Source organism: Vigna unguiculata, chromosome 5 (genome assembly GCF_004118075.2).
Source record: "Vigna unguiculata cultivar IT97K-499-35 chromosome 5, ASM411807v1, whole genome shotgun sequence".
NCBI lineage: Eukaryota > Viridiplantae > Streptophyta > Magnoliopsida > Fabales > Fabaceae > Vigna > Vigna unguiculata.
In genome coordinates, this window is record NC_040283.1 from 47,888,006 (window position 1) to 47,909,174 (window position 21,169).

At 32.1% G+C, this 21,169-nt stretch overlaps 1 protein-coding gene across 13 annotated transcripts; it reads right to left on the reverse strand.

Moving 5' to 3' along the window:
- Positions 1–2,333: 2,333 nt before the first annotated feature.
- On the reverse strand, positions 2,334–21,113 carry LOC114183669. Of its 13 annotated transcripts, none has more exons than XR_003604479.1 (13): positions 8,685–9,157; positions 8,520–8,593; positions 8,364–8,447; positions 7,121–7,981; positions 6,974–7,041; positions 6,676–6,836; positions 6,315–6,412; positions 5,620–5,686; positions 4,935–5,052; positions 4,668–4,784; positions 3,144–3,384; positions 2,949–3,028; positions 2,334–2,861 (listed from the first exon to the last, which is right to left on the reverse strand). XR_003604479.1 is itself a non-coding variant. In XM_028070763.1 (13 exons), exons 7-13 carry the CDS (start codon positions 15,500–15,502, stop codon positions 6,798–6,800), a joined length of 555 nt encoding a protein of 184 aa, XP_027926564.1. In that variant the 5' UTR covers positions 15,503–15,604; positions 17,095–17,155; positions 17,471–17,540; positions 18,458–18,735; positions 20,128–20,217; positions 20,312–20,366; positions 20,744–21,113; the 3' UTR covers positions 6,431–6,797. The 13 variants fall into 13 exon arrangements, 3 of the variants coding, with proteins under 3 accessions (XP_027926564.1, XP_027926562.1, XP_027926563.1); XR_003604483.1 differs by having other exon boundaries at positions 7,121–7,222; positions 8,685–9,156; XM_028070763.1 differs by lacking the exons at positions 2,334–2,861; positions 2,949–3,028; positions 3,144–3,384; ... (5 more) ...; positions 8,520–8,593; positions 8,685–9,157 and adding exons at positions 14,794–14,930; positions 15,061–15,203; positions 15,347–15,421; ... (5 more) ...; positions 20,312–20,366; positions 20,744–21,113 and having other exon boundaries at positions 6,431–6,817; positions 6,974–7,044; positions 7,121–7,222.
- Between the last annotated feature and the right edge of the window lie 56 nt (positions 21,114–21,169).

Sequence of the window (21,169 nt, forward strand, 5' to 3'; positions counted from 1 at the left end):
TATCTTTCTATTGTTTCTACATCAAGTGTTATCGAACATGATATTATCATTCTATAATATTCTTTCTCCAACTTTTTTCTTTCTAAATAACATATATATTAACGTAATCTTGATAATCCATTTTTTATTTATTTATTTTTCATTATGAACATCCTCTATTTTTTGCATCGACAATTATGAGAGAAGATGTCAATTTGGTCCCTAGTCCATTGGCTAGCACTGATCCACTCTTCATTAAGTTTCCTTTTAGGAGGGTCCCAAATGAGGGGCCAAAAAAAGCTCAAGTCCAAAGCCCCTCTCCAGTGGGTTAGGGTCAAGGTTAAAGTGGGTTAGACCCCCAAAAATACTACATTAAGCCAGAGTGAAAGATCAAGTCGAGCGATCCGGACAAGTTCGAAGACCCAAACAAGTCCGACGAGCCCAAAGACTTGGACGGGCCCGAAGACCCGAACAGGTTCGACGACAAGGACGGGCTAGACGACCAGGACGAGCCGGACGGGCCTGAAGACCAAGACGTGTTCGACGATCCGGACAAGCACGATGACGTCGGGCCCGTCAAGGTCATTCTTGTCGTCGGGTTCGTCCACGTCATCCGCGTCGTCGGGCCCATTTGAGTTGTTCGGGTCATCGGGATCGTCCGGGTCCTCGAGGCCAACCAAGTTATTTGGCCCGTCCAGATCATATGTTCAGTCTGAGTCGTCGGGTTCGTCCCGGTCATTAGGATCGTCCGGGTTGTCGATATTATCTTTGTCGGACCTGTCCGAATCGTTGACCTTGCCTGAAACATTGGCCCGCTTGGCCAATTCGGTTCATGAGGCATGTCTAAGTCACCGAAAAGTTTAATGATATATTTTAAAAAATAATATATTTTTCATGTTGAAGATGAAAATCTATGGATTAACCCTCACCCACATTATTTTTGTGGAGTTTTTAATCCTATAAATTTTGTTATAGAAACTTTTTTTCAATATAGACTTTTTTGTCTTAACCCACAAAAGACCAAGACCATGCTCTGGGCTGGGCCGAATTGAAACAATTTTTAGTATTCATTTGAAAACATTTTTCATTAATATTTTATTTATTATTTATTTATAACACACAAAACCATTAACCGGTCAATCATATCATAATTCATGCTACCACTATTCTGTTGCTTCACGGGCCCAATTTTTGCTAAAACATTACTTAAATATAATAGGATAATTTTCACGGTTCCCATCTTAAAATTAAAAATTATATTTATTTTAAAACCAAATTGACTCAAATTTAAAAGATAAGGAATAAAATACAATTTAAAATATCGAAGTTAACTAGAATTTTATAATTTGGATAAAGAATCAAAACTATAATTTACCTTTTTATTATCTGTCAAAATATTGTAATGAATATTAAGTTTTAAGCTTTTATTTCCATCGTGTGTCAAATTTCTAAAATATTATTCAAACATTATGTTGATTGTGAATGGTTGAATAATTAGATTGTATTTATATTTTATAGGTAAAGAGCAAACAATTAAAATGGAATGAAAACTTTCTGAAGTTATTGATAATTTAATTTAAAGTTAATGATTAAGAAAATATTATTTAATTATAAGTTAAAATTATTTTATTTACTAATTTCCTTTTTTAAAACAGACTAGAATTACCTATTTTAAAACCTGACTATAATTAGAATTTGATGAAAACTTGTTTGAAGTTACTGTTGTTCTAAATTAAAGTTAATGATTAAAAAAATATTATTTAATTATAAGTTAAGATTATTTTATTTATTAATATTAACCAATTTTGTCACCAAATTTATCTTTTATATAAAATTTATAATAATATGAATTTTAATGTATTATATAAAATATTTAATTAAAAATATGAATTTTAATATAAAAATTAAATTTAACCGTCACCGTTCATAACCTTTAATGATTTAAACGATGTCAGAAAAAAAGAACTTAATTTATTAAAATTGACGAAAATTAAAATTTATTTGAACATAAAACAAAATTAGAACTAATTTAGCAAATTGACAAAATTAGAATAAAAAATATTAAAAAAAAGTAATATATACATCATGCTTGTTTCAGGTGATAACTTTTGAATTGGGTCAAACCTAAAAATCTTTTGAAGATTTTTATTCCCGCATGCACACATGGTTCTCTCGTTTGCTGTTATATTTATAGGCTTTGAAAAAACTGTTAATATTATTTTTAAATTAAGCAAATTTATTTACCTTCAATTAAAAAAACTAAAATAAAATGAGTACAGAAATTCAAATTTTATTTGGTGGAATCCTTCCCTTTAATCACCCTTAATAATTTGCCACTTACATTAACAAAGAGATACATACAGAATAGAAACTAAGCATTTTTCACATTTGAAAAGACCACTGATACAATAAGTATACATAGTAAAAAAAAGAAAAGAAAAGTGTAGTTTACACTTCAAATCAAGCAATAGAGAGAAAACAAAATTGACAGAACAAGAAAAAGCACAATAACAGCGTGAAGAAGAAAGAAGAAAAAGAAGGGGAGTTGATATTTATACATGCATGTGTGACTTAAACAATAGTATTTTGAATTTTGGTGTGACCCGAAGGAAAAGTTGAGTCCTGTTTCACGATTTGGTGTATCTGTCTCTGTTGAAGCATCTGAAGGTTCATTCGAGAGTATGATTCAACACCATATTTAATGCTTGTTCCTCACTACTTGACCAAGTACAACATGTATCTTGGATAAATACACCCAAACCTTGAACAGAATCAGGCTGTTCACTTAGGAATGATTATGGACAGGAATTTGTGTCTCCAACTTTAAATTTATGTTCAGGACAAGCGAGAAACCTACTCAACCGTCCAGAAGATATGATGGCCTGCAGTGACATTAATAGAAACTATTCATCCCAATGCATGTACAAATCAAATATTTTCATAAAAACTATGGAATATAGGAGACTCACATCAATCAATCCATTAATTACCTAAGGGAATGAATTTAGTGGTGAAATAAGGGGTTGAACAATGCAAGACAAGTGAAAACCTGCAAAGAGGTTTTTTACTGTATTAGATTTCTTAACATTGACAGAAAATAATTAAGTGCAAAATAAAGAAGAAAAACTAATCAGTAAGGTTAGGTGAAATAAATTTGAAAATACCATTGCAGCATCAAGTTGATGTCCCATCAGTGCGTAGAGTCCAAATGTGAAAAGGGAGAAGAGTGTTGGTGTTGTAGCCAAAAGAAAACACACCTCGCATCCAAGTACTTTCTAGTCTATAAAAGTGGATGAAACACACCACGCATCCAAGTACTTTCAACTTTTCCCTCTTTCCTCAACTCAACATCAACTATCTCCTCTGCTCCCTCCAGAGCACGCACAGCCCGCACAACCCGCATAGCTCACACAAAACACAAAACACAACTTACACAACACAATATATAAAATAAAAATATATCACAACACACAACACACAACAAAACAAACCACAACAAAAGCACAAAGCAAAAAATCCAAATCACAAAACACAAAAGATACAACACAACAAAACAACACAGAAGAAAAGTACTGAGCACACAACTCACAAGAAAAGTATAAAGTGCACAACACACAAGACACAAGAAAAACACAACACACAACACATAACATACAAAACAAAAATACACCACAACACTCCAAGCACAACAATAGAGGATTAATTATGATTAGTTTTTCTTTCAATAATTGCAAACTCAACAATTCTGAGGGTTCAGTAATCAATAAATAAGGTGAGATAGGACAACCTGAAAGAGCATTGAACAAGCAATAAGATCCCACACTTTCAAGTTCCTTATCAACACACAACAAAACACACACCCCAAATCACAACAAAACACATACAACACAAAACACATACAACACAAAACACAAAAAACACCAAACACACACCACAACAACACACAACACAAAAAACACACACACAACATAAAACACAACACCCCACAAAAAAAACAATATAAATCAAAAACACCCAACACCCGAAACAACCACAAAAACAAATAAAAAAATACACAAGAACAAAAACATTTAACAACCACAAAAACACCGAACACTAACAACAACAAAACAATACAAACAAGAACAACACAAATACACACAACACAAATTACAACAAAACACACATTCCAAATCACAACAAAACACATACAACACAAAACACAAACCAGTAAAACACACCACAAAACATAACAAAAAACATACACAACAAAACGCACACACACACACAACCACATAAAAAACACACAACACAAAACACAACACCCAACACAAAAAACAATATAAATCAAAAACACCCAACATCTCACACAACCACAAAAACACCGAACACAACAACATAAAACAATATAATCATGCACAACACATATTACAACAAAACACACAAAACACACACACACACCATAAAAACACACAACACATAAAACACAACACAAACACAAACAACACAAAAACACAACATCCCACACAAAAGAAAATATAAATAAAAAATACCGAATAAAACAACACAAAACAATGCAAGACAAGTGAAATCCTGCAATAGAGGTTTTTTACTGCATTAGATTTCTTAACATTGACAGAAAATAATTAAGTGCAAAATAAAGAAGAAAAACTAATCAGTAAGATTAGGTGAAATAAATTTGAAAATACCTTTGCAGCATCAAGTTGATGTCCCATCAGTGCATAGAGTCCAAATGTGAAAAGGGAGAAGAGTGTTGGTGTTGTAGCCCAAAAGAAAACACACCACGCATCCAAGTACTTTCGAGTCTATAAAAGTGGATGAAACATGATCATAAACATTAGATAAGAAAGAAAGCAAACAATTTTCTTTTGCCATTCTTGAATACTACCTCAGTGGATTTCAAGAAAAAATCTACAGTTTTATCCGTAAAATAAAATCAGAACACAAATTCTTACAGCTAAGTGTTTGACTTCCAAAGATCTTGTATCCATCAACCAACTAGAAAAAAGAAGTTCCCATCCATACATCTTCAAAGTACGAATAGAAGTCAAAAGTTCTCCTGTCTTACGAATCCTGTAACAAAATCATAAATTTTAATATTGCAAATATGCACCAACAGATTTGATCATATCCATCCACCATTGCCCAAAAGAAAAAAGTTAAATGAGAAAATCAGGCAAAGAATAATAAGATGTTAATCTTAAGAGTAAAATTTGCTTCTCAGCCAAGCAACACTTTACTTTCTAGAAACTCCGATCATTCACTGATAACTAGAAAACTTCTCCAAACTCCAAAGCAAATGAAATGATTGCACAAATGTTAGAATTTATGCATAGCAGCTTATGTGCTGCAAATTTTTACATTACATGTCCATGAGACATGTGACTGTAACTTAAATTGCACTTTTAGCATTGTGTCACAACTTCAAGAGTTAAGAAAATTTTAAGCAACATGCAATGCACTGTGTATGCCCTCCGTAAGAATATAAACTTTGATGGAAAAATTATATTGACACGTGTAATATAATTGGAAAAGCAACACAAATTGTAATAACACAATTTGCAATATTTGAGGAGGGAACTGACCAAATGAATTAAATGAAGTATGAAAGTCAAAGTTAATCAATTTATTTATGGTTACCTTTCATCTTTCTCCTTCATCATCTGCTCAGTAGCCCTTGCAATCAATTGTGCTATCCATTTATTTACTGAAGATTAAAATTGAGTAATAAACCAAAACATTAATTTTTTAAATACATGAATGAACTTCAAGGTCAAGTAAACATTTTTTAAAAATTATCCACTATAAAAAACATTTGACTTCTAATAGCGTCCCCAGCAGGCTTGTCTTTTGAATTTCTTAGGATGAAAAAACTGTTTCTTAAAGAAATCCTGCATTGGAGATAATAGACGTAGCACAACCAATTTCTTCACCATAAAATTTGTTTCTTATAAAAAAGAAACGGTTTATTCAAATTACAAAACAACATTTTATACCTTAAGAAACTCATATTAGATATGCCCTAAGATACATGTTAAATCAAAACAGATAGCAGACAAACATCCCTGAAAGTACAACTTAAATTAAATGTTATTGATACAGTATAAAATAAAAACTTCTCTCTAAATTAACTTATTGTTAATATTTAAGAAAAAATTACTGTTTGGATTTTAAGAACAATTTTATGTATAGATACAGTTGTAACTTCTACGCAAATTTATTCCAACTGATATTCACCATGATGAACTCAAGCAGGTGAAAAAGGATTAAACACAGGCGGTAAGATAATAAGTCCAACTTATTGTCAACAAAAAAAATCCAAGTGATATTTCTACCTGGTATCAATAAAATGGTTATTGCTAATCCAGATACAAATGCAAATTTGACTTGAGTATACAAAAGATAGAGAGCCACTCCAATTTGTAGAGGCAGGCTGAACAAAAAAAAAAAACAGTGCTTAAGATGTATACAAATTACATCGTTAATAACGGCAATGACTTCATATCAAATGTAAGCTACAGAAGATGTTTTCCGGTTAGCATAAATTCTATCAAATATATCTGATGTAAGACCCAATATTATCAGATACAGGTACAGCTAAACTTCAGCAGGTTCAATGAAACAAAAAAGTAGCCTATACACGTATCATATCTTTAATCCATAGAACAAATCATTCACGGTAACTTTATGGAATACCTATGAATGAAATTCACAATACGACAAAATAAGAATCTTTTACGATTGATATCTGTCCACCCGATAAGTTGACTCCTTTCTCTCCAATATAAGCCATGTCACCTCCAATCATCAATGAGATATCAACATCTAATGCACATGCCTTCGGTGTATCAGTATACCTGTTAAGAGCATTAGTTATTTTGGTTTAAAACATATTTGTAAAGATCAAGGTCACGTTGAGCAGAAGAAAAAACTCTAGGTTTCAACAAGATTAAAATTGAGGCATAAAAAACTCCTAAAGTTGAAGGCATTATACCTTTCAGGATCATAACTTTTCCCGAATAATATGTTGTTGCGCACCGTTCCAGATAAAATCCAAGGGACCTGCTGTGTGAGAATTTGAGGAAACAAAGACACAAGAAATTTCATTCAACGCTAAGCATATCAATTATCATATACAAACCTGTGGTACATAAACAGTGGATTCATTGGAATAAACAGAGCCACGAACAAGCTGCATTTCTCCAAGGATTGAATATAACAGGGATGATTTACCTGAACCAACCTGAATACACACAGTAGGAGAGGCACATTATGCAAATTCACATTATCATAAACTTGGAAAGCTTCTAATCACACCAATCAAATTAGAAACGCACTCAAGATCAATAGGACTTGAATCAAGGCTTGTAATGTGGCCAAGGTATAGGTGAGGTAAAAAGAGGAAAAAGATCAAAGCTAAAATCAAAGAGAAGTGAGATAGACCTAGGTGGAAAATGTGGAATTCAAGTGCATGGAATCATCAACTCTTTCACAACCTTTATTCATCCCTTCCTTCCTTTCTTTCACATATTTTCCACTTTTCATTCTCTTTTTTTTTTTAATTCTCCTTTCTTTTCCAACTTCTTTCATATATTTTATTACTCACTTCCTTCTATATTTCTTATTCTTTTTCACTTTTTTTTTTCTTTCTTTTCTACTTTTCTTTCTTTTCTTTTTTCACTCTCCTTTCTCTTCCAAGTCAGAACAGACCACACCTTCAGATTTTTCAGATCCCTACACTTGAACTTTACATATTCCTTAAACACTTCCTAAACCATCTCACAACTCTAAGATTTGGGCATTTTCATGGTGTTTCTGGTCTAAGACTTGTATTGAGCTTAAAATGAACAAAAAAAGGTAAATCGGGCACAAAATTCAGGTGGAAAGGAGATAAGTTCAGGGTGAGCTTTATTTGGCTAGCTGACTAGAAACAAACATGGCCTAATATCATCTCTAGAGTGCAAATCTAACTGTCAGAGTTCGAAGAGAAACAATACAAGTTCTGAAAATGTAAATAAACATGAATGCATCATACAATGAAAGAAAGTAAAGCTCAAATCTCACAGTAGGTAAAATCTTGTCAAAACTGGTTCAAAACTGACTTTTCATGTAAAAACTATTCAATTCTATTGAAAGAAGTTGTAAAACTGACTAGAAACTATCAACTCAAATTAGAAACTCAAAAAGTCATTCACAATCAAGAACTAAGAAGTAGACAAGTAACCATGCAAAATCTGTACAGCACTTGGAAACATATCTAAACAAGTGTAAGACTATAAAACAAAGCTAAGACAAGAGTCAATATCTAAAAACAACAAATAACTAAGAATCTCACTAAGTAACAAAATAAACGAAAGCAAAAAAGAAGACAGGAAATTACCAACCTAGTTCTGCTGCTGTTAGTTACAAGGGCAAACAATTAAAGTGAAATGACTTGGATTCTCTTGAATCGGCCTGTGTTTGGATATCTACGGGCAATATGTATAGGTTTACGTAGTTTAATTTAACGTTAAAACACACAAACAAAAGTAAGAAAATACCTTGAATGCAATTATTTCATACGGTTCAGCTGCAACAGAAGGTACTGATATCTTTTATCAAAGGGTTGCACCTTCTATAAGAAGGAAAACGGAAATATTAAAACAAAGGCATATTTATTGACAACAATTTGAGAGAAAGCATTGAAAAAAATCACTACAATTGACCTGTTAATAGGAGGACATAAATCGGTGTCTCAACTTGGCAAGGTCTACAGTCTCTAGATATTCAATCTGCATCATCAAGGAACTAAAAACACACACAATTTATCAGACAATGTTAAAAAGGAGCGAATTATGCATAGATATAAAGAATAACCTGTTCGTAAGAGGACATAAACAGATACCTCGGCTTGGCAAGGTCTACAAAACTGCAATCTAACTATCGTAAAAAGTTTCTAATGACAAAATATGACTAAAAGACAATTCAAACTACCAACACAGGTTACAACAAAAAATCTAACTACCTAAAACCTAAAATAAACTTAGAAAAGGCTAAAATTGCAAATCTGGTAACTGAATTAAACTATTGTATAAAACTGCAATACAGTATAAAACACACCACAAAAACACACAACCCAAAACACACACACCACAAAACACATACACACACAACTCAAAAACACACACAACACAAATCACATACAAAAAACACAACAACCCACACAAAAGACAATATAAATCAAAAACATCAAACACCCTCCCACAACCACAAAAACAGTCAACAAAAACACACCAAACACATAACACACAACACACAACACAAAAATATAAAAAACACACACAACACAAAACACAATGCCCCACACAAAAGACAATATAAATCCAAAACACCCAACACCCCACAACCAAAAAAAATAAATAAAAAAACACACAAACACAACACTTATGACAAACACAAAAACACTAAAAACGCACAACACAAAACACATACAACACAAAACACAAAAAACACCAAACACACACCACAAAAAACACACACACAACACACCAAACACAACACAAAAACATAAAAAACACACACACAAACACCATAAAACACAACACAAACACAAAAACACAACATCCCACACAAAAGAAAATATAAATCAAAAACACCGAATACAACAACACAACACAAACACACACAACACAAATCACACAAAAACACACCACAAAAACACAACCCAAAACACACACCACAAAATACAACACAAAAAAAACACACACAAATCACACAAAAACACACACCACAAAAATACAACCCAAAACACACACACAACACAAATCACATACAAAAAACACAACACCCCACACTAAAGACAATATCCGACACCCCCACACAACCACAAAAACAAATAAAAAAACACAAAAGCACAAAAACATCGAACACCACAAAACACACACATCCCAAATCACAACACAAAAAAAACAAACACCACAAAAACACACAACCCAAAACATACACAACACAAAAAAAACACACCAAACACATAACACACAATACAAAACACAACACCCCACACAAAAGACAATATAAATCAAAAACATCCAAGACCCCACACAACCACAAAAACAAATAAAAAAACACACATGCACAAAAACAGTCAATACAACCACAAAAACACTGAACACAACAATACAAACACGCACAACACCCCACACAAAAGACAGTATAAATAAAAAACAACCAACACCCCACAAGCACAAAAACAAATAAAAAAACACACAAGCACAAAAACAAATAAAAAAACACACAAGCACAAAAACAATTAACACAACCACAAAAACACCAACACAACAACACAAAACAACACAAACACGCATAAAACAAAACACAACACAAACACGCACAACACAAAACACAACAAAAAACATACACAATACAAAAAACACACACACAACACAAATCACATACAAAAAACACAAACCCCATACAAAAGACAATATTCAACACCCCCACACAACTACAAAAACAAAAAAAAAACACAAGAGCACAAAATCAGTCAACAAACCCACAACAACACAAAACACAACAAAAAACACACATCCACATCACAACACAACACAAAAACACACACCACAAAAACACAACCCAAAACACACACACACACACACTATAAAACACACACAACACACCAAACACATAACACACAACATAAAAACATAAAAAACACAACACAAAACACAGCACTCCACACAAAGACATTATAAATCAAAAACATCCAACACCTCACAAAACCACTAAAACAAATAAAAAAACACACATGCCCAAAAACACTCAACACAACCACAACAATACGAAGCAACACAAACACCCCAAATCACAACAAAACACATACAATACAAAACAAAAAAAAACACTGAACACACATCACAAAACGCACAAAAACACACCACAAAAAAACAACTCAAAACACACATCCAAATCACACACACACACCACAAAACACAACACAGAACATACACAACACACCAAACACAAAAAACACAACACACACAAAACACATCAAAACACACCCAAAATCACAACAAAACACACACACCCCAAAACACAACACAAACACCGAATACAAAACACAACACACAAAACACACACACACACACACACACACCATAAAACACAACACAAAAAAAACACACACACACAACACACCAAACCCATAACACTCAACACTCAACACACAACACAAAAAAAAACACACACACAACACAACACAACACAAATCACATATAAAAAACACAACACCCCACACAAAAGACATTATCAAACACCCCCACACAACCAAAAAACAAATAAAAAAGCACAGAATGAGTCAACAAACCCACAAAAACACCGAACACAACACAACACAAAACACATCCCAAATCACAACACATACAACACAAAAAGCACCAAACACACCACAAAAACACACACACACACCACAAAACATACACACACACAACACAAAACACACACAAAACACAACATCCCACACAAAAGATAATATAAATCAAAAACATCCAACAACCCACACAACCACAAAAACAAATAAAAAAACACACGTGTAGAAAAACAGATAAACACAACCACAACAACACGAAACAACACAAACATCCCAAAATCACAACAAAAAACATACAAGACAAAACACAAAAAACAGTGATCAAACACCACAAAACAAACAAAAACACACACCACTAAAACACACAACCCAAAACACACACACATACCCCACAAAACACAACACAAAAATAACACACCACACAAAAAACAATATGTATAAATAAAAAACAATCAACACCCAACAAAACCACAAAAACAAATAAAAAAACACAGAAGTCATAAAAACAATTAACACAACCACAAAAACACTGAACACAACAACACAAAGCAACACAAACACACACAAAACAAAAAACAACACAAACACTGACAACACAAAACACAAAACACATCAAAATAAACACACCCCAAATCACAACAAAATACACACCCCAAAACACAAAACACACACCACAAAAACACACTAAACACACACCTACCATAAAACACAACATAAAACATACACAACACAAAAAAAAGACACACACAGACCACACCAAACACATACCACACAACACAAAAAACACACACAACACAAAACACAACACCCCACACAAAAGACAATATAAATCAAAAACAACAACACCCAACACAACCACAAAAGCAAATAAAAAAAAACAAAAGCACAAAAACAATTAACACAACCACAAAACACGACAAAACGCACACACCCCAAATCACAAAACACAAAAAACACCAAACACAAAACACAAATCACACAAAAACACAAACCAAAGAAACAACAACGCACCACAAAATACACCACAAAACAGAAAACTTACACATAACAACAAACACACACGCAACACAAAAAACACACACACAACATAAAACACAACACCTCACACAAAAGATAAAATAAATCAAAAGCATCCAACATCCCGCACAACCACAAAAACAAATAAAAATACACACAAGCACAAACACAAAACACAACACCTCACACAAAAGACAATATAAATCAAAAGCATCCAACATCCCACTCAACCACAAAAACACTATACACAACTACAAAAACATCAAACACAACAACACAAAACAACACAAACACCCCAAATCACAAGAAAACACAAAAAATACCAAACACACACCACAAAACACAAAAACACAACCCAAAACACACACACCACAAAATGCAACACAAAACATACACAACACAAAAAAAAACACACGCACACACACAACACACCAAATACATAACACAATACAAAAACACAAAAAACACACACAACACAACATAACACCCCACACAAAAGACAACATAAATAAAAAATAACCAACACCCCACACAACCACAAAAACAAATAAAAAAACACACAAGCACAAAAACGATTAACACAACCACAAAAACACTGAACACAAAAACACAAAACAACACAAACACGTACAAAACAAAACACAAAAAACACGCACAACATAAAACATAACTAAACACACACCCCAAATCACAACACCCCAAAAAACAAAACACAAAACACAAATCACACAAAAAGACACAACAGTAAAACACAAATCAAAACACACACACCACAAAACGTAGCACAAAAACATTCAACACCCTGCACAACCACAAACATATAAAAAAACACAAGCACAAAAGAGTCAACACAACTAAAAAACACCAAACACAACACAAACATCCCAAATCACAACAAAACACGAAAAACAACACAAAAAACAATTAACCCAACAACAAAAACACCAAACACAACAACACAAAACAACACAAACACGTACAAAACAAAACACAACACAAACACACACAACATAAAACACAAACACCCCAAATCACAACAAAACATATACAACACAAAAACACCAAACACACCACAAAGCATACACAACAAAAAATACACACAAAAACACCGAACACAACAAAACACAACACAAACACGCACAAAACAAAACATGCACAACACAAAACACAACAAAACACACACACCCCAAATCACAACACCCCAAAAAACCAAACACAAAACACAAATCACACAAAAACACACATACCACAAAACACAAAAATTACACATAACAACAAACACACACACAACACAACACAAAAAACACATGCACAACACAAAACACAACACATCACATAAAAGACAATATAAATCAAAAACATCTAACACCCTGCCCAACCACAAAAAAAATAAAAAAATACAAGCACGAAACAGTCAACACAACAAAACATATACAACACAAAACACAAAAACACCAAACACACACCACAAAAACACAACCCAAAACACACACACCACAAAGCATACACAACACAAAACACGCACAACACACCAAACACATAACACACAACATAAAAACATAAAAAACATACACACAAAACACAACACCCCACACAAAAGACAATATATATCAAAAACACCCAACACCCCACACAACCACAAAAACAAAATAAAAAAACACACAAACACAAAAACAGTTAACACAACCAAAAAACACATAACACAACAATACAAAACAATACAAACACACACAACACAAAACACACAAATCACACACACACTATAAAACACACAAAACCCAAAACTCACAACGCACAAAACACACACAGGAACAAACACATTACAAAACACAACAAAATCACACAAAACACAAAACATACAGCACATACAACAAAAAACACACAGCACATACAAATTAAAACATGCAACAAAACACACAACACAACCACAAAAATACAAACACACAAAACCATAAAAACACACACAACACAACAAAATGCATACAACACACAAAACACATAACACAAATCATATCAAACACATAACACACAACACATGATACAAAGCACAAAACAGAGATGGATCGCACCACCAAACTTTAAAGAATGAGCTCAATTCCAAACAAATCAACTAATTGTCAAATAACTAGAATCCAACCTCACATGAAGAGAAGAAACCGAAACCCCTAAATTTAAGTAAATACAACGACATCTTTAAGCTAAAAAATTAAATTAAATTAAAAGCTACCCATCTAATTCAACCCACAATTCCCGGCTTTTTCTCAAGTCATAATTAAACTCCTTTGAACAATTTGCAACGGTATCAAAACCACAAAAAACGCATTCAAAGATATAATCATAAACATCCGTACAAAAGTAAGACCCAAAAATTAATAAAAGTGGAAAGAAATTTAAAGAACAAGGGTGAAAGATGAGACCCTGGACCTGGACCCCACAATAAAATAAGAACTCACCTGCACTTGCACTTCGACGACAGTGGAAGCATACCGAGAAGCTGCACGGACTTCAAAACATCAGTGCCCGGAAAAGATTCAACCGGAAAAGCTGCACGGACTTCATCAGACAGTGCTATATGATGCTTCTTCAAATCCTAATGCATGAACAATAAAACCCCGGTAAAATAAAGTTTGCGAAAGATTAACAGAATGCGAGCGAACAGTAAATCCAGAAATTTAAGGAAAAGAAAGAAACAGAATTCAATGTGGATTTTAAAGATTTACCTGAATTTTAGTGTCGAGATCAAGTATTTTCTTCAATATGGGAAGTGTGTGACCCTTATCCGGAGAAACTTGGTGGATTCCCTGTGACATAGTGCTTTCATCCATGGAGTCTGTTTTCTTGTTCACTTGCTTCGATACATCATCTGTCGAAATTCCACAAATCAAAGAACCATCCAACGTCAGAATTAACAATGTATCTTTGGCTGAAATTAAGATCATTATTTTCTTTTGGTCGATCCAAATCGAAAAGGGAAATTGAATATAGAGTAGAGAATAGAAAAGGAACCTGGCTCAGAAGGAACGTAGTCAAGAACAAAGCGGTGGAATTTTTCAGCGACCATTTGGATTTGAATGGATTGATCTGCAAGAACAGGTGCTTTGTGTTAAAGAAGGAGTGGTTAATTCAATTGGTTAGTAGAGAGAAAGTGAGATTACCGTTCATGGTTCTCGATTTCCAAGATCCGAATTCTTGAGCAATAAAGCAAGAGAGCAATGGAGCGCAAGAGACAGCAATGGAGCGCAACAGAGTAACGTTCTTTTCCTTCTGAGATTTAGCAATTGAGCGAAGAGAGGAATAGAGTACTGTTTTTTTCTTTACATTTCAAAGTTTGAAATCACAACGGCTAAATGCTAATATCAAATTCTCAAGAGCCCAACCGGGAATGGGCTAGGCTGCTTTGATTAAACAACTATTAAAATATACTAGATTTAAGAATATATATATATATATATATATACTAGCGTAACACAGGCGCTATCGCGCCTGTGTGTATATATTTTTTAAATATACGTGATATTATATTAGTAGGTGATAATATGATAATGTTATTAAGTTAATATATATATATATATATATATTAGAATTATATTTATTAAAAATAAAGTGAAATATATCAGAACAGATAAAAGAATAACCATTAATAAATAAAGAAGAAGTAGAGACATCTGATTTTATAAAATTTTTGTAAAAGTAACGGTCAATTTTAAAAAATTTAAAAAATTGTTATATTTAAAGGGTAAAATCGGTATTTTAAAAAGTGGACACAAAAAGGAGAATCCCCTTTATATATTGTTATAGATATATATATATATAAAAGCTGAAATCGTTTATATGATATATGACTTATTTTTGTAGTGAAATCGTTACATTTATTATATTTATGAAGACTTTTTCCCTATTATGTAATATTTAAAAATCCAATCATATTGTATAAATATGAGAATAAATTAAATTAACCAAATATAGTGTAGTTAGAAATGAAGGAATAAATCTATTATTTTCTAAAAGGTAATAAAAAAATAAAAAACTTGAGTAGAACAAATGATTAACATTATTTGATAAATTAACCAAATATAGTGTAGTTAGAAATGAGGGAATAAATCTATTATTTTCTAAAAGGTAATAAAAAAATAAAAAACTTGAGTAGAACAAATGGATTTATTTTTAATCCTAAAAATAAATTTATTTATTTTTTAAATCAATGTAATTTTGAAACAAAAATTAAAAATTTACCAAAAAAACTAAGAAAGAAGGCTGCAAGAGTGAAAATTCGGTATACGTGACGGATGGTAATCAAACTTTTGAATTTTTTTCTATTCATTTATTTATTGAAATGTATGACAGTTTTTATTATTATTGTCATACATAGTTTTTATTATTCTAACCTAACTTTGTAACCCAACACAGGGAACTTTTGTTTTACTCAACAACCTTTCTAAAGTTATATATATATATATATATAAATATATAAAATGCAGTTCATCAAAATTCACTCAAATGGCCTATACAAAAGCAATCATGTTTAGATGTATATTCGATTTTTATTTTATTATTTATTTTATGATAATTATACTAAAAATTATATTGAGTTGATTTTAGAAGTATAAAAGCCAAAACATATTAGGGATGACAATCAAGATAACTTTCTAACAATAACGCACAAGAAGATAAGAAACTTTAAACTTATTATGCAGGAAAAACATATAAGTGAAATATAATATAATGAACTATATAACTATAAGAGTTAAACTTACTTAATTATAGAGGTGAGCCCCAAGGATAATGCAAGTAAATACCCATCCACATTCACTGAACCTGGAAGAAATAACAAAGATGGAACCAAATTTTTCTTAAGTTCTCTTGTTCCAATTGTTTGATATGCAAATAGAAGGAAATTATTTAAGAAAAAGAAAAAAGGAATGGCATCACCATCACCATAACCATGTTTATGTTAATATATTTGACAGGTAGATATTTGCAATGGTTTCAACTGACATATAAAGTTGTGTATCAAGGAATGCGAAATAAAAGTATGGTGCCTAAAGGGAATAAAGTAACGAAGAAGCTTATCAAATAAGAGATTAATAAAGCAATTGGTACAAGTAAAAACTTTATTGCTCGTCGTAATACCTTGTTGAAGAAACTGGATCAGTTTATTGAGAAGCAATGACCCCGCAAAACCAAAACAATCATTAATCACCTGGAAAAATTTCTCATACACTAAGTAAATGCGTAAATAAATTGAAACCAGATAAAATAAAGCAAAGTCAGATTAAATTTTGGTTTATTTATGGCCAAAGAATTGGTATTTTAATATTTACATAAAAGACATCCAAATACAAAACAAGGACATGATAAGGACTCATTATCATATGGAAACATCTTGTTGTGTTCCCTTGTAACTAATAAGTATATGTGTCAATTGTCATGGTGTTGATGTCATTAAAATTATGTAATAATCCTTGTAATCCTACTTAAGTGATCTTGTTTTTAAATTGACATGATAAACAATTCAGATTCTGTAACTTTAAAACATGTCAAGATATCAATACCTTGGACCATGGAATGCCATATACAAACTATGAAAAATTCTCTACTTATTTAGAAATTGATAAGTATCGTATTTTTCTAATAAAGATGTCAAGGTACAAGTAAAACATGTTATGTCATGCAGGCTGTCATACTATGAGTATATTTTCTAGTGGCACAACCGAAATGTCTAGGTACATAAACAATCAGTTATCTATCACAGTAGTTGGGAAACTATACTATTTTGATTGATAGACCTTGATCCATTGCTTGTTACAGAAATCAATGCATAATTCAAAACAAAAAGCATCTTCTCTAAACATAAACTTACTGAGCTATTGGACAGACATTAAATTTCCTTTCATTTCAGGATAAAAGGGCTAGAACTTGCATCTTCACAGAAAAAGTAGAATCCCATGTTGGAATTGAAAATTCGAAAGTGTTGAAGAAGGTATAACTTGGACGAATTAGATTCCAGCAGTCCATAACAGCCATATAGTATAAATATTGCATATAAAGACTAGAGAATTACTTACAAACTTTGGTTTAGAATGTGGGAGGAAAACACGATTTCGAATTGAAAAATACCTTCAATAAATTCAGGCGGAGTGCTCTAAACAAAGATGGATTAGAGCCATTGTTACTCAGTTCATCTTGCCAGCAGGAAGAAGGACCCATATCAGTCGGTAGTGGCAGCAGTTTTACCACACCATGATTTATATGTAAGAAAGAAGAAGGTCAAGAACAAACAAGAAAAAGACGGAAGAAGAAGATCAAGAACAGACAAGAAGACGGAGGGTAAAACCAGTGGCAGCAGAGTGTGAATTAACTCTGGCTCTCACACCAGATTGGAAATCTTGGTTCATCTAAAAGGAGGATAAAACATGTATGCAGAATGTGTAAGCGGCAGAACACAAATTTAGTAGCAAACACGATAAATGGAGATTAAGAGACTTCATGCAATAAAGAATTACAGTTTCTTTGGGCATAGTTGAAATAGAACACAGGTAGAAACATACAGTTGTAAAACCTTAGAATTTAAAGAAAAAATGGTAGAGATATATTAAAATACAGAAATGTATGGCTGCGGGTGACAAGAGTCGATTGCTTATAGAAAATTGCTTACAGAAAATAGAGAAAAGAAAAAGATTGGAAAGAGGAAGAGATGCATACGAATGGAGAATTAGGGCAAATTAGATGCAAGAAATCGTCCATGGAATATAAGAAGAACAAGAGACAGGAATTATGAGGTATATGTAGTGTGTGGGTTGCTTTATAGTGTGTTCATGCATATAAAAGGAAGCGCTGGTTCATGGATTTTTTCTTTTTTTTCTTTTTCCCGTTTTATTAGATACTCACATATTTGTATGTCTTTCACATCAATATAGAAATCATCTATGTAAACTTTAATTTTAATATTAATGCGCATATTTGTGCATATTTACGCTTTTCAAGGTGCCACAATCAAATAATTAAGCTATAACATGCCATAATTAAATAATTAAGCTATAACGGTTATTTATTAAAGGAAAAATATAATTTATAAAATGATGATTTGACTGCTTTGTACGTCTTAAATCAAATAATACTTAAATTATAATAGAACAATCTTTACCGTTAAATGTCCCATCTTAAAATTTAAAAGTTATATTTATTTTAAAATCAAATTGACTCAAATTTAAAAGATAAGGAATAAAATACAATTTAAAATTGAGAAGTTAACCAGAATTTTATAATTAGGATAAAGAATCAAAGCTGTAATTTACATTTTTATTATCTGTCAAAATATTGTGATGAATACTGTGTTTTAAACTTTTATTTCCACATTCTGTCACATTTAAAAAATATAACCAATAATAACATACAAGGTATTAAAAAGCAGCATAGTATCAAAGCCAAATTCACCAAACAAAAAGCTAGCAAATTTGGAATTTGGAATGATAAAAACAGACTGTTTTCTCCTAAACATCACGTAAATTCATTTTTTCCATCTCCATTATTCCTTTATATTTTATCTTCGAATTATACTGCCAATGCTCTTAGGGTAACAAAAATTTCCATCGAAAGCCTAAAACTTCTTAAAGGTAAATAACAATCCATCAATAAAATCCATAAAAAATAGATTATTACTGTCTAAAACATTGAACCATATTACCAAGATCATAAAAAATCACCACTACACATAAGTTTAAGATATGAAACTGTAATTTATGCAGAATAGGTTGAAAATATTACTCGATCAAGAATAATTAACTTACACGAGGAAGCTTGCAATCAAAGAAATTGGAACCCATCTTTGTTCATCCATGTTGAACCTTAAATACTCATCCCTCACTAAATTAGCATCACTGCATAAACAAAAGAACATTGAAGATAAAATTCAACAGCAAAGATTTGTTGGGAAACACAACAGTAAATAACGAAGAACAGACAATAATTTACTTGAAGTAATAATCAATTTGGTTGACTATTGTATTGGCGAGAGAGGTTTGGCAACCTGAAAGAACATTGCAGGAGGAGGTGCATGTGTTAAAAACGGCATGCCCCCAAAGGGTTCAAATTGTAGTGTTGGAAAATAATAGAATTCTATAAAGGAAGAGATGGTGCATTTTCCCGGAATTAAGTCAGCTGGTGCAGGTGGCTTTCCATAAACAAATTCAAAGTGAGACATGAAGATTTATCATCTTTAGTTTTCAAAGCCATTCAAAATCTTTGAAAATATTAAACTAATTTCAAGTTTTCTGAACATTTCTACAAAATTAGAACTTCTAATTACTTAGATTTGAAACACTAATCTAAAATGTTGCCCCGACAATCATGCAAAATATACACAAATTATAATCAGGGAAAAAAATCTTGCAATAATTTCTTTACATTTTTTTTGGAACTCTTTCTTTGAATAAACTGTGCTTGAAGAGGATAGCGTCATCCGATATTGAGGGCTCCAGAAGAACTCAAAGATCCTGCATCCATGGTTACGAGAAGAAAACAAGAACAAAAACCGAAAAGAATAGGAAACAATATAAATAACAGCGCAACTGAAAAGAAAATAAAGCACAAAGCAAAATATTATTAGACGAAGAGAAATCAGACAGCAGGAACAGAGAGGGCCAAAGCTCCTGTGCTTGAAAATTAACAGAAAGAGAGATAAAGAGATTTTAATGGAAACTATTTGAAGTGAGATTGTATAAAGTAGAAATGCTGACTGAAAGATCAAAATTAAGGGTTTGAAGATCAGATGAAAATTAAGGATTTGAAGATCAGAAAACAATGTTATTTCAACAACGACAATAATAATAT